At 42.9% G+C, this 14,475-nt stretch overlaps 3 protein-coding genes across 3 annotated transcripts in view; 1 reads left to right on the top strand and 2 right to left on the bottom strand.

Annotated features, from left to right (window-relative positions):
• The window catches only part of LOC106546597 (tubulin alpha-1B chain), a 78,016-nt gene that overhangs the window by 8,204 nt on the left and 55,337 nt on the right, over positions 1-14,475 (bottom strand). Inside the window, exon 2 of the mRNA XM_087710291.1 lies at positions 1,189-1,231. Coding sequence (XP_087566417.1) covers positions 1,189-1,191 — 3 coding nt within the window. The 5' untranslated portion in view covers positions 1,192-1,231. The remainder of the gene's footprint in view (positions 1-1,188; positions 1,232-14,475) is intronic.
• Positions 7,121-11,653, bottom strand: TUBA1A (tubulin alpha 1a). The gene is made up of 4 exons (XM_087710290.1): positions 11,502-11,653; positions 9,105-9,327; positions 8,629-8,777; positions 7,121-8,313 (listed from the first exon to the last, which is right to left on the bottom strand). Exons 1-4 carry the CDS (start codon positions 11,502-11,504, stop codon positions 7,333-7,335), a joined length of 1,356 nt encoding a protein of 451 aa, XP_087566416.1. The 5' UTR covers positions 11,505-11,653; the 3' UTR covers positions 7,121-7,332.
• Positions 9,137-14,475, top strand: part of LOC106546601 (tubulin alpha-1C chain) — a 62,718-nt gene continuing 57,379 nt past the window's right edge. Inside the window, exon 1 of the mRNA XM_014063507.2 lies at positions 9,137-9,208. Within this exon, the coding sequence (XP_013918982.2) occupies positions 9,206-9,208 (3 nt within the window). The 5' untranslated portion in view covers positions 9,137-9,205. The remainder of the gene's footprint in view (positions 9,209-14,475) is intronic.

The raw sequence follows: 14,475 nt of genomic DNA on the forward strand, positions 1-14,475 counted from the left end.
TGGATAGGCTTCCCGTTTGGAAAACCGACTCATGATCAGAGTCGCATTTGGCGAGTCCAGCAGTTCCAAGTCATTAAAAAAGCGCTCACACAGCTCCAACAGAGAAGCTCCAGCGCCCATCTCCAGGATGCGCGCATGCGCACGCGACTCTTTCACCTCGAGGCACATCGGTCTCCCGCGCGGGAAAATTTAACGGCCGTGGCGGGAGGGGCCGAGGGGAAACCGCCGCTTTCTGCCGTGAAGGGAAGCGACCATCTCCCTTCGAGTGAAACATTTCGCAGCTGGCCGGGCTTACGACAGCCCAGAGCGAAGTGGTGGTCTAGTTATTAGGGCTAAGACTGGTTAGGACGGGATTCAAATCAATCCTTTAAAAAACCTGAGGGCTTTTTCGCGCTCTCTTCAGCACAGGCGGCACGTATGAACTAAGTAGTCCATTTCAGGACTTGCAGCGAGAAACAATGAATCACTTTATACGAGTATCGTGACTAACGGGACGCTAGGCGGATGGCTAAAGGCGGCCAGCTTTTCTACGACCTTCCCCCCCTCCACCTCTCGGTCGTTTCTTTCAGGGGGGGGAGCCTCCCGCCCATTTTCCAAGACAGCGTAATCCAATTCGCGTCCTCCAGATGCCTGGCCCTACTGTACCTTAAAAAAAAATACAGCTAGTTGCTCATCCGGAGGGCCCTGGAGCTGGGAAGGCTGTTCCAGAACATTCCCCGCGTACTCCACCCCCAACCCCCGCAGTCCTCGGAATGCGACTGATCCACGTTCCCGCCCTTCGATTTCAAGCCGTGGCCAGCGCAAGGACTAACGCCTCTCCGCCCGTTTCCCTGGGTGCCTTTTCCAAGGCTCGCCCACCAAGCCCACGTCACCTCTCCGTTCTGCTCGGGACAGCCGAACCAGAATCCCTTTCTAGGAATTAACCATCTATGGTCTTCCCTCCCTCTTCTCTCTCTCCTTTTATTTTAAGGTTTTGCAGCATCTATCCATCTGGAGGGCGCGTGGCTGGGAAAAGCTAATAAGTGCATCTCCCCCCCCCCCACTGATTTTTTTTTCTCTTTCTGAGAATTCCCGCCCAGCCTTCGGGTTCTTTTCGCCTCCTCCCCCGCAACCCCTCCCCGAGGTTGTCTTGGATCATCATCTAATCGTTCCCGACCCATCTCTCCCCTCTCCTCCTCCTCCACTCACCATGATGCTGACGAAGGAATGGCAAGAAACAGGAGAAGGGGGAATTAAATGGAAGCCTCGGATGTTACTTCTCCCGACAAGCTAAGAGTCGATGTAAGTAACAGAATGGAAGAGGAAGGGGCCGCCCCGCTGCTTTTATATCACATCTCACTCTCAGGGTTGGATGGGAAAGCTGGCCTTACATGTATTTAGTATAATGAACGGATTACGCGGTTGCCATTGGGCCAACCTCTACGTCCATCTGTGAGCTCATAATTAGTGATTGGCTGAGACCAATGACCCTCCTTTTGCTATGGGAAACAGGAGATTTTTGGTGGGTAGAAGAGAAAAAAAATCGCACAGTTGAGGCGGCGAAGTAATCCGCGTTCTTTCTCTTTAACCTAGGAAACAGCCCAGCAAAGTCTTCAGCGAAAGATTTTTATGTAACGCTCAAGTTTATGTGCACTGAAAAACCTTGCAGGAACGAGCTAGAGTAGTTCAAGGATGAGTTATGAACATTTTATTATTTTCTTTTTTTTTAAGTATTAAAAATATATTGCTGCCCATCTTTTAACCAACTCTGGCGAGGAATCTAGAGAGATGAATCATTTGTTCCTTCGTAGTAGCAATTCTAACGTAGTAAATCAAGGAAGATACACCTATTTTTTTCGGGTAGAGGCAAAATCTAAGACATCACTTGTACAGGAAGAACCGCAGAGAAATAAACTAGGCGAGGAATCCCCAAGGAGATAATCACTACAAATGGGTCCTTAAGTCTCCATTTAAGTCTGCCTGCCGTAAAGGAAAAAAAAATAAATTTCTTGACATTTAAAGTAGGGATACATTTATTCATACAACTGTTTGATTCTAATTTAAAGGGGGGGGAATTGTAATTTGCAATCCTCCCTACACCTCAATTTACTCAATTACAATACCTTTTCAGCGCAAGTCTGATATACTTTTAAAATAGCAAATTATGCAACGTTGCCTGCAGTATTCAAACATTTGTAATGCTCCAAGTCTTGCTGGAATGGGGGGGGGGAGACAAATGGTCGACAGCTGCAAAGACTTCTGCATAACCGACGTGGTTTTTTTTTAACAGGTTCAATTTAAGTTCATTCCGCGTTTCCTTCCGACGTCGGAATCGAGGGAGTTTTGAAAGGATGGGCAATGGAAGAAAAGAAATAAAGTAACAACTGCGGCTTGTATTAGTTAGCTTGTTGCTCACTGAACATGTAGCGTGATCGGGCGCTGAACCCAACGGCTCAGAAAAATACATTTTATCCTACTTTAAAGACCAAAGAAACCTGCGTGCTCACGTGGGCAAGGATTAAACAGGATCAAAAGATGGAGAACATTAGGAATGTTCCGGAAGCCATAAATAACAGCTGCAGAGCGGGGGCGAAGTGAGACCAAGCAGTGAGACCGCAGTTTTATCCTGCAGAGAAAAACTGCGGCACCGATGACGACAAGAGGCTGCGTTTTTGCGGCTGCAATCTGCAAGCCTCCCGACAGAGGCATCTAAACTCCACGTCCTTGTCGCAGAGTAGGGAAAAAAAGAGAGAGGAAAAAGATGCTGAATAATGAACAAAGCCTTCTCAGTTGCGCCAAGTAAGAGAAGAATCGGGCTGAGACTGAAGAGAGAGAAAAGAGCCAGTCCTTTTTCCCGACATTGCTATTCTATTCTGTATAAAGTTAGAATTACATCGCTGAAGAATTCGGAGTCAGGAAGAGCGACGAGGAGACCTTACAGAAGAAGCGCCATCTTTACTCTTGCACGTGCTCGTTCTGCCGGTACCATTTGTAGTTAAAGATTGCGGCATCTCTTGCAACATTCATTTACTAGGCCGTCCCTCACCGAGCCGCAGCCTTCCACAAACCGCATCCCTTTTCTAATCCTCTCAAACATTCCCGATGAATTGCTGCTGCTTATTCAGCCTCCTAAGCGCCCACGATATTGATGATACCCCCTGCTCCCATTTTCCACGAGCTGGACTCTCTGTCCTGGTTTATGTTGCCCTGCCTCCCCTTACCCCGCTATGGTGTGGTACACGGCAAAAATCGGGTCTACTTTTGGGTGATGTGTCGCCTGCCCTAAATCGCCACCAAACCCCGGCAGCACTTGGCAGAAGCCGTGACACACATTCTCCAGACAGGGTGGGGCCGCGCTGGTTCTTCTACTTCCTGTCTGCAGCTGGGCTGCGCACTTCGCTCACATTTTGGGGGCAGGTGTGGCCGCCCATCTTCTTGCTTTCAGCCAGATAACAAAAAGCTCTGGACGCTGTGTTTTCTCCAGTCTTTTTTTTTTTTAAAAAAAACATCCATAAATAATTTCACTCTTTAATGCAGGAGCTCAAGATAGCACTCTCCCCCTATAACAGGTAGCTTGGACTGCCAAGGATTAAACATTCCATATTAGTATGATGCACTTAAGTATTAAGCAGTTCTGATGTGTTGGCTGGCTGTAAACTGTAATATCACTTTGCAGACAAGCTTAGTTTAATAAAAACTTTGTACCTGGTTCTAGTTTTAGCATGTCTTGTGAAACTAGGTATTGTGGATAGTAGGCTGCGATGAACAGCGAGTGCTCTTCTCCACAGCCATATTAATATGGATTCCTCCAGTCTTTGAGCTGGCTTGTGTTTCTTCAGCAACTATTCCATAGCCTGACTCACTAACAAGACTTGAGAATAGTCCTGTCCCTAACAGAGTTACTGTGTAGGACAATTTAAAGGCAATAATTGTAGACTCCTTTAGCTTCATTCCAACTCCCTCTCAGCATCAGCAGCCTATAGGGAGAGCCATCATCAATAGCTCAAAAGTATGGCAGGGCAGATTTGGACTAGTGTAATGTGAGGTTTTTACTTGGCAAGGTTGGGATAGATCCATTGAAACAGGTGCTTAAGACTCCAAGGACTTCAGATAAATAAGGTAATTGTAGAAAAGGCAATAAGCCATGGGGGGGGGGGGAATTCCAGCATCTTAAAAGAACATTTAAATGTGATTTACTGTAAATTGAAGTAAAATATTGTAATATTGGACATATTGAAGAATATGTTTGAACAATGGACTCTGAATTAATGTTAAGAGTATCTGTATAGTGCTTGAAAAATGTTACGAAAAAGGACCAAGATATATTTGACAACACTGAGACTGATCTGAATAGGAATTTAAATACAAAAGATGGTTGTAAGAATGATATTGAAAAAGATGCTCTATTGGATATGCAAAAGAAGCTGAGTGATGTCTAAACATTAAAAGGAATATACAAATAGCAAACTGAGAAAGTGGCCTAGATATTTTTTTCTATATTAGAGTTATAAAGGGACTTAAATAGGTAAGTTATTTCTAGTAACACTTAATGGACCTTTGTTAGTTACGACTGAAATTACGAAGTTTTAAGGATTTGTTTATAAAAAATGTGATGTGAGAAGAATAGATCATTTGTTTTATTATTAAAGGTGATAAGTTATTAAAATTATTTATACTTGTGATAAAGGGAAAAGTAATTTCTTTATATATTTAATTTTCCTTACTATATTTTTATTTCTTTCTACACTTTCTATTTTTATAATTGTATTAATTTGCATTAGTTTTTTATTTTTCTTTTGTATTGTATTGGTTGTATATGTGTGAAAATTGCTGCAAAATAGTTTTGTTGACAGGTTAGTGAGGCAGAGGAAGATTGTGGGGTAGAGCAAGAGGAAGCTCACATAACTGTATTAAAACAACTGTCTCTTGCTTCAGTCTGGGTTCCTTGTCCATGTTACCAATCTGCCAGTGGGATATTTTTAACCCAAGTTTACTGGTCTTGTTATGTGGGAATAGAAGGGAAAATTGTCAATAGTCTTGCCAGGTTCACCCCAGCTCCCAATTATCTCACACATGCTCAGCAGTCCTTGAAGTGACCATGGTTGACAAAACTTAAATGTATTTGATAGAGTATGCAAAATGACTGAAGTAGACAGAGTTCCCCGCAAAACAGTAAGAATCCTAGTCCTACAAAACCAAAAGGGAAGAAATGTAATGTATCTATTGATAATATGTTGTTATTGCATTTATATTCACTTTTACTCTTAATGCTCTAGTCTAGATTTCCTCCCTGAAGTCTCCCTCATTTTCTCTATAGCAATCATGTGAGGTAAATTGAACTGAGAGAAGATGATTGGCCCCAATTCACCCAATAAATTGGACCCGAGTGGGGATCTGCTCCTGGATTATCCAGAGCATTACATGGTTATGTGCCTGAAGTTGCCAAGGTCAACTCAGTTATGTCAATCCAAATACCTATATGTATATTATGCATATAGGAATTCAATAGTCCTTGAATAATGAATATTTGGTTAAAAATTCCTTTCATTTTCTTTTGTGCAAATAATTAAAAAAATTAAAAGGACAGGACACTATATGTAGCATGATAATTCTTTATCATAGTATTATCAATTTGTTTAAAAATTTCCAGAGCTACTCCAAACATTGGAAAGGGAAAAGTGATAAATATATTGGAGTAATATATATGTACTTAATTGCCTTTTAATAGTTAAAATTAGTTTTTGCCTAGCTCAGCATTGTTCTTTGTTCTGTAATGTTCGCCATGTAATTTTGGAGCATGATCAAATGCATTCCTCTGCTCAAAAATATTTGAAGAACACAAATATACTCTATTTGAACAACACTGGTATACCCATTATGATTGTATATAAATGAACTAGTGTAAACAACAAAATATGTAACTCAAGTGAAAATAGAAACAATTTAGTGTTAAATAAATATTCCTATAATTATGGTGAATGTGTGTTGGACACAAGTCTCCCATACCTACAGGTGCATCACTTTTTATATATTATAGACAACCACCTAATTGCATTTAGTAAGTTAATGGCAGCTTACTAGATAATATTATCATTTGCTTTCCTCCATGAGAGTAATAGAGCTTTGAGATCTAAAAAGAATCTTTTTAGTAAGATTCTTTAGGATGAAACAATGTATTTATGTTAAAACATGTCATATTTATATATTTAGCATGCTGTTTTAATATATCCCTTGGGGTTTTCATTCCAAACATGAATTGTATGACTCTGGCCTTTTTCAATACAGCTAATTTTACATCTGTCTCTTTGCCTTTTAATTATTTTATAAAATATTTACTCCTATGACTGAGACTCAAGAACAAAATTATTGGGATTTTACTGAGTTATAGCAGAACAGTATACATATAGGGTATACACCCTTTGGATGGCGATATGGGCAGCATACAAATTTAATAAACACAATCGGAAAGAAATCCTAATTTCAGAGGAACTTGTTCCCAAGTAAATGAATTCAGGGCTGCAGTTTCACTTTTTAAAAACAAAACCAGTAGATTTCTGTTAAGAAAAGACCTTTGTTTTTCACTTAAAATTAGTGTATAAAAATGGTTAAGTATCTGATATAAATGCAATTCTTCCAGTCTGGAAAAAACCTCTGAAATTAAAGAGGATGTGGCAGAGTTCATGGTCTTTTCTGAAAATTTTATGTAGATTCATGGAAGAGAATTTAGCTTAAATTGTGGAAGGTGGGACTGTCATTCTGGCCAGCTAAGCTAAAGAATATTTGGAGCTGAGCTCAATCACAGTACTGTACATATCCATGTACTATCTGTATTTGTCAACAATATAGGAGTAGTTTGCTCTTGCCGTCTCCCAGGATTTTCTAGCTTCCCAATTTAGTTGGCTCATTCTACATATGTCTCAGCCCTTAAATAAGATGTTTCCAGACACATTGGGACATATATGTGATGTTACATTTATGTATTTAATTTCAGGGGCCGGAGTTGTCCCAACCTGAACACACTAATCTGTACCATTGTTGTAATGCAGTGCTTTTTCTTACATAATGTAAAAATATGACCATTGGGTCAGTATCCTATCACAATCCAGGAATATGCAACAAATAAAGACAGAACACATTCATCTCTAGGACAGGGAATGCTTTTTTATTCACAAACCCCAAACCTTAGTAGATGGTTTGGGCTTGTAACATTTCATGTTTTAAAGCACAGATCAGTTATTGTAGGGATAACAATGGTATCTGAATATGCACAAATTAACCGATCAGACCAAAACCTGAATGTTGTTAAATAGCTTAATATTCCCTGTATGAGCAGCACCATTGTGACATTTTGCTTTAGTATTCCTCTCCTTCCTCTTCACCCTCTCCTTCAACAGAATCCACACCCACTTCCTCATAATCCTTCTCCAGAGCAGCCATGTCCTCCCGAGCCTCTGAGAACTCCCCTTCTTCCATCCCTTCCCCAACGTACCAGTGGACAAAGGCACGCTTGGCATACATCAGGTCAAACTTATGGTCCAGGCGGGCCCAGGCCTCAGCAATGGCTGTGGTGTTGCTCAGCATGCAGACTGCACGCTGCACTTTGGCCAAGTCGCCTCCGGGGACCACGGTCGGGGGCTGGTAGTTGATACCAACCTTGAAACCAGTGGGACACCAGTCTACAAACTGGATGGTACGTTTGGTCTTGATGGTGGCAATAGCAGCATTGACATCTTTGGGAACAACGTCACCACGGTACAACAGGCAGCAGGCCATGTATTTACCATGACGAGGGTCACATTTCACCATCTGATTAGCTGGCTCAAAGCATGCATTAGTGATCTCTGCTACAGAAAGCTGCTCATGGTAGGCTTTTTCAGCAGAGATGACTGGAGCATAGGTCGCCAGAGGGAAATGGATTCTAGGGTAGGGCACCAAGTTGGTCTGGAATTCTGTCAGATCTACATTCAGGGCACCATCAAATCGCAGGGAAGCTGTGATGGAGGACACAATCTGGCCTATCAACCTGTTCAAATTGGTGTAGGTGGGGCGCTCAATGTCAAGGTTTCGTCGGCAAATGTCATAGATGGCTTCGTTGTCTACCATGAAGGCACAGTCGGAGTGCTCCAGGGTGGTGTGGGTGGTGAGGATGGAGTTGTAGGGCTCAACGACAGCTGTGGATACTTGGGGAGCTGGGTAGATGGAGAACTCCAGCTTGGACTTCTTGCCATAGTCAACGGACAGGCGCTCCATCAGCAAGGATGTAAAGCCAGAGCCAGTGCCACCACCAAAGCTGTGGAAGACCAGAAAACCCTGGAGACCTGTGCATTGGTCGGCCTGTTAGAACAAATAAAAGTTAACATATATAATACCAATAATCATCTAAAGAATATAGATAAAAGTAAAAGTATCTTTTTGTCTACTTTCTTAGACTTAACAATCAGCTTTTGTTACTTAAGTTATCTTACTATTTTCCAATCAAACATGTTATGAATTCTTATATTCATAATTATTATTATACAGGAAGTATATTGCAACTGAGTGTTTCTGTTGGCCGTTATTTTTTTGGATGATATACATCAGAATTATATGTCATTGTCGCTTGTTTTCTATTCTTTATATTACAGATAATCCTTAAGACAAAATAGTTACCAATTTGCGAATCCTGTCAAGGACCAAGTCAATGATCTCTTTGCCAATGGTGTAATGCCCCCTGGCATAGTTGTTAGCAGCATCTTCTTTGCCAGTGATCAGTTGCTCAGGGTGGAATAGCTGGCGGTATGTTCCAGTGCGCACTTCATCTATGGAGAGCAAAACAAAATTACTTTTCTATCAGAAGACACAATCTAATCACACAACCTAGAAGTTATATTTCGTGAGACTTTTTTCTTGTGAAATATTATTCCTTTGATCTCCTTTTGCTAGTCATATTCAAATACATGCTTAATTAGGTTATGTGCCAAATAAAGATTTAAATTAAATGGAGATGCTTTGCCCTCTATATAAGTGAATTAGGAAATTTATCAGATGCTAGAAATATAGCAAAGACAAATCCTTACTAATCTTTTCCTAGTGTATGGGGAAAGATGGACTCATAGTCAGCTGGGCATTTTGATATTTACACTCACCAATCACTGTTGGCTCCAAATCCACAAACACAGCCCTGGGAACGTGTTTGCCAGCTCCAGTCTCACTGAAGAAGGTGTTGAAGGAGTCATCTCCTCCCCCAATGGTCTTATCGCTGGGCATCTGCCCATCTGGTTGAATGCCATGTTCTAGGCAGTAGAGCTCCCAGCAGGCATTGCCAATCTGGACACCGGCTTGGCCAACGTGGATAGAGATGCACTCACGCTAAATGTGGGGGAGAAAATGTATAAATTGATTTATATATTGGTATATTCTGTCTAAAAGAAGAGAAGGTTAATTTGTAATGAGTTGTGCAGTCTTTCATTGTTATTGGTGGGATATGGGAATAAGAATTTACACACCCACACTGTGTGCACTGGTCACTCAGATAAAAACTTTTACTAGTAAAATTAAAAACAGTTACCACAGCTGTTAGTTCCTGCTTAAAAACAAACCAGTTTCAAATGGGAACTAGGCAAAAAGGGAAAATCCCCAAATCTCTCAATTTAAGAATGAAATAAAATAAAAATAAACCATGTAATTTGTCTGGTTCTAATGCACCTTTGAGGAAGTGCTGAAATGTCACTCCCACCCTTTCTTCTTTATTTTCTTATTTGAATCTGCTCAGCCTGAGTTACTCTCTTTTATTTTACTTGCCTTTTGTTCTAGAGGTCATTCTATCATGTGAGAGGACCGGGTTCAAGCAAAGAGACTGCCAAGGAATGCCACGCCCTAGCCAAGAACACTGGGTAGATGCTCTTCAACATAAAGCTAACCATGATTTTTCTGACAACGCCCACACTGACAGCCGGTGGGTGTGTGCAGTGCCCTGGATTAAAACAGCTGGAGTCATTTCTGCATGATCTCATTAAACTGTTTTTTCCTTCCTCTGACCTCAGCTCTGCTGAGAACCATGATTGGAAATGAGAACTAAATCGATGGGATGGCTGAACCAGAAGATAAACCCTAAGGTAGGTATGTGGTATAATAAGAGTAAAACTCTGCATTCACCAGTCTTACCCTCCCCCACAAAATAAAAGAGTTTTACAGAACTGGAAATCTTCCTAATACATTAGGAATGTTGCATCCAAGATTAAAAATGGGCTGCTAGAAAACGTTTCTAAAAGTTCAGCCATTGGAGTGCGCTTGTCGAAAACAGACAAGCCTCTGTAGCAAGACTCTGAAAAGCATTGTCTCCCATTCATTATTCTGGTCACATCTGCCAGAGGAGACTCTTTGTCTGCTCCATCAGCCAGCACCTTCTGCCTTCTATTCATTGACAGACCAATCGGCTGCAGGGCACTGCTGCTCTAAGGGGAGGGGTCTACTTTTCCTGCCCTGCAGTCTGGGATACTGGGCAGTGTGTGTCTATTCCGACGGCCACAGATGGAACAATGCTCCGTTTTAAGGCAAGGGTTTGGTTTTTTTGAGCCTCGAAAGGGCGTGGCATCTTTAGCCCAGATGATGGTCCCCGCTTTTCTCAGAGGAAATAGCGGCACTGGGACTTCCTCGAGTGGCCAGAATTTCCTCCCGTGCAATCCCTTTGAATTCAATGACATTTTAACTCCACACAAAGGCGGGTCAAGCTGCAGTCCACCGACCCTCCCATTGAGACGTCGGGCTTTCTCAGAGAGAGCTCCAACCTCTTCCTCCTCCTCCACGAAAAGTTCCCATCACCCAATTTGGTAACGCCTTTCCTCTCGACTGATGGACGAGGCGATGCGGTAATCGGCCACAGCATTTTGAATTACGTTCCCTGCAGGCTCCAATCGTTTCAAGTAGAGTTTTTTTGTTTTAAAAAATGCTAGAACACGATTCAAAGGGAAATCTAATCGTATGATGTATTTTAAAGCAAACACGGGCAAAGACACCCTGACCTGGAACCACCCAACGAGATTTCTTTCCCTAAAAGGAAGAGCAGCCTTAAGGGCAAACTGCTCCTCATCTGCTCCCGGTCAGCCCTCGCCTCTGATCCGAAGTGGGGCTCCCCCTCTGCAGCATAAAAGGCTATGGGGGGGGGAGACGAAATTAGCGATCGCCAGGCGGGCAAAGAAGCCACGCGCGTCTTTCACTCCCTTTCTAGATTGAAGCCATTGGACCAGCAGGTGGGCTCCTGCCGCCTTTTAGGGGAGAAGAAGACCATCTTTGGGGCGTTGGAAATGGAGGAGGAATGCTTTTCCCCCCGACATTTGCACGGCTCTCCCGAGACTCTTAGGTTATGCACGATTGAAGTGATCGGGAAAACAAAGACCCGCCATAGAGGACAAGAGAAAAGACCCAGCAGGGAGAAAGGGGGAACAAGGGAGATCTGTCTAAATGCGCACAGGAGAGGTTGTCGACACACGTCTCGCGGCGATTTTCCCGGCTTCCTCTCTTTGGAGACCCGCGCCGGCACTTACCATAGTTGCTGCTTTGTCGCCGAGCTTTCGGAGAACTCGAACCGGAGAGAGGGGGGTGCGTTCTTACAGCGCGACTCTTAGGAGGTCGATGTAAGAGAACCTGTAGCACATAGTCTAAGGCAGCTGCCTATATACAATCCCGTCACCATGGGGACGGCCAAGGCTTTTTGCGGTTGGTCGAGACCCCCCAATCTGCCAGGAAAAGACAGGAGAGGAGAACGGCGATTGGCTCCGGGCGCATAGGATGAGGTAATTCCCCCCTCCTCTGCTCAGCATCCCAAGTCTGTTTGCATTGCATCTTCCAGACAAAGAGACCGAACAGTTCTCCATTCATCATTTGTGCGCGTGGGGTGGGGATATGTGTGTGTGTTGGGGGGGGGGGAGAGCTAAGATCCATGGAAAAAGAGAGGGGAAAGGGACGCTGCACAACGTGAACACTCGCTTTAAAACCAATAACCTTTTCCCTTTGAACAAATGTCAGACAATACATCAACCCCTCCCTTCCCCCTCTGAACAAAGTAACGGCGCAACTCAAAATGCGCATTTCAGCAAAAGGCAAGGCGAGGCTGTGAGATTAAGGAATTTTGCTTCGCTGGTGAGTGATTGTGATAAGCCTGCAACGTTTACCGGGGGAAATTGTAAAAAAAAAAATGCTGTCAGTCGCCAGCAAAGAACAACCACTGAAACCAGGATTCCTTTATTTCCTCGTGGCTTTCATGAGCACGAAAATCTACCGATCTGCAAAATCTCCCGTTCAGGGTGGAGAAAAAAAAAATTACTGCAGAGGACTTTCGTTTTGCATTTGGCTATAAACTATTGACTTTATATTACAACACACGCCCCTCTTCGCTAATACTGCCGGTTTGCGATTAAGCATTTCCTCCAGAGAACTGGGGAGAGGGGCTCCGGGCGTGCATTTTCTTCTCCAAAGAGGTGTGAATGTCTCTGCCCGCTTCCCATCAAGAGAGAGGGAGCATCTTAGAGCAAGGGCCAATGTTGCTAGGCCAGCACAATGGGCAACTTCCGGAGCCTTTGCTTCTCTGCTCCCAGGCGAGGCGAGGGGCGAGGCTGACAGACAAGCTCTGGGGGGAAGGGGGGGCGAGGCCGGGCAGCAGCTCCTGGGGAGCGGGGGAACGTCCATCCGAAGCCTGCTTCCCGGAGCCTCCCCCCCCTTTTTTTTTTGCATAGCTGAATTCTGGGTTGGATGTTGAAAAACGGATAGACGTTGCTCTCTTTTTAAAGGGGTTTCTGTGAGCAGGACACCTGTCCTCAAAAGGGCGAGTGTGGGGTAAATACGGCTGCTCTGGGGCAAGGGAAGCCAAACAAGGCTTAGTTTCCCGCTGCACAACCTCACCCGGCTCTTTCCGCGCTTTTTTCCCCGCCCTGGGCTCGCTTACTCGTTCGTTGGGCTGGCGAGTTACCTGAGGAATTGGGGCGCGGCCAAGGGTTTGCTTGCAGGTACATCGTACACTGCTCCTTCTGCTCCCTCCCCCCCTCTGAAACCATAGAACTTAAATCTTTCTTTCTCTCCCCCTCCCCAAACCTCACCCCACGTCTTCTATGCATTTGAGGGCTGTGGGATTCTGCACCATCTCTAATTTTCTCATTAGAGTCCTTTCTCTTGCGTGTAAAATGAGAGCCTTTACTACCAATGTTTGAAAGGCTGATTTAATAGTCATAAATCGTTTTTTTTAAATCTTGGTGGTATACTATATTGTGTTGTAAGTAAATTACTATTTCCTGATCTTATTCCACATTTGAACTTGCCTGCTGTGACATATATATTTGACCAGGCTTAAAGCTTCACTAACTCTTTAAGTCCCCTGTAGTCAATTTATATGGATTGCTGGCTTCTTCTTTTAACAGCAGCAATTTGTGGAGGAAGTATTTGGATTTATTTTTGGTAATCAAAGATACGATCGAGGAAATTTCAGGCTGGATTTCTGCATACCATTATAAACTTGCTAATTTTATTCCTATTTTTTAAAAAAATAATCTCAGTTTACTGTCTCAGGAAATTGACATTTGTAAAAAAACAAAGCAGCACTTGGAAACATAAATTACTATTAAAATCTCAGCTCTATTTCACCTTTCAATGTTACAAAATGCCCACATTTAATAGAAATATATCTTATTTCCCTATATAAAGATTTAGAAAATATGCTAAATATCCCAAAAACAATGCCAGCATCTTCCTCCATGAAAGAAAGGGGAAAAATCCCAAATCTATAGTTGAGTAAGAGCTCATTAGAAGTCAAATACTATACCATAAAGATGATGACTTCAAAAATACTGAAGTAAGGATCTCATCAACTACCATAGATTAAGGATGACTTCATAGTCAATGTTCCCTCTAATTTTTTTTCAGTGTGAGCGGAAAAGTATAGTGTTTGAGCGGCACATTTTCATGCCTGAGCACCTGAATTTTTTTCACAGATGTCACCTAAGACAACAACGAAATCAGTATTATTTGAAACTCAAAGTTATGTTTATTCAAGGTACCCGCTTAATTAAAAGTGTTATATAATATCAGTATCACTTAACAACGGTCCTGCTTAGCAACCAAAATGTTGGCTCAGAAACTCTGGCATTGAAGCGTGCAAGTCTTAAAGCTGTCAAGTTACAAGACCCTCGCACCCCTAACCCTTTAGGAAAAAAAACCCAGGGGTCTTCAAACCTGACAGCTTTAAGCCTTGTGGACTTCAACTCCCAGAATTCCTCCTCCAGTCATGTTGCAGCAACGTCATCTGCGTGGATCTGCTCCATCTTCGGTTTTTTCACAGGAGGCAGGGCTGCTGCTGAAGATGCCAACGAGCTCCCGCCGCCACTAGAATATGCATTTGTTTAGCATGACATAGAATAGTCTTTCAACCAGAAGTATGGAATAAAAGAGAGACTGATAAATATTAAAAAAAATAAAACCAAAAAGCAGCTATTTATTTGAGTTCTAGATAAACATTTAGTTCAGAAGAGA

The sequence above is a fragment of the Thamnophis sirtalis genome, unplaced genomic scaffold (genome assembly GCF_051295495.1).
Source record: "Thamnophis sirtalis isolate CommonGarterSnake01/CBP01778 unplaced genomic scaffold, rThaSir2_p1.2 scaffold_3, whole genome shotgun sequence".
In the NCBI taxonomy this organism is placed as follows: domain Eukaryota; kingdom Metazoa; phylum Chordata; class Lepidosauria; order Squamata; family Natricidae; genus Thamnophis; species Thamnophis sirtalis.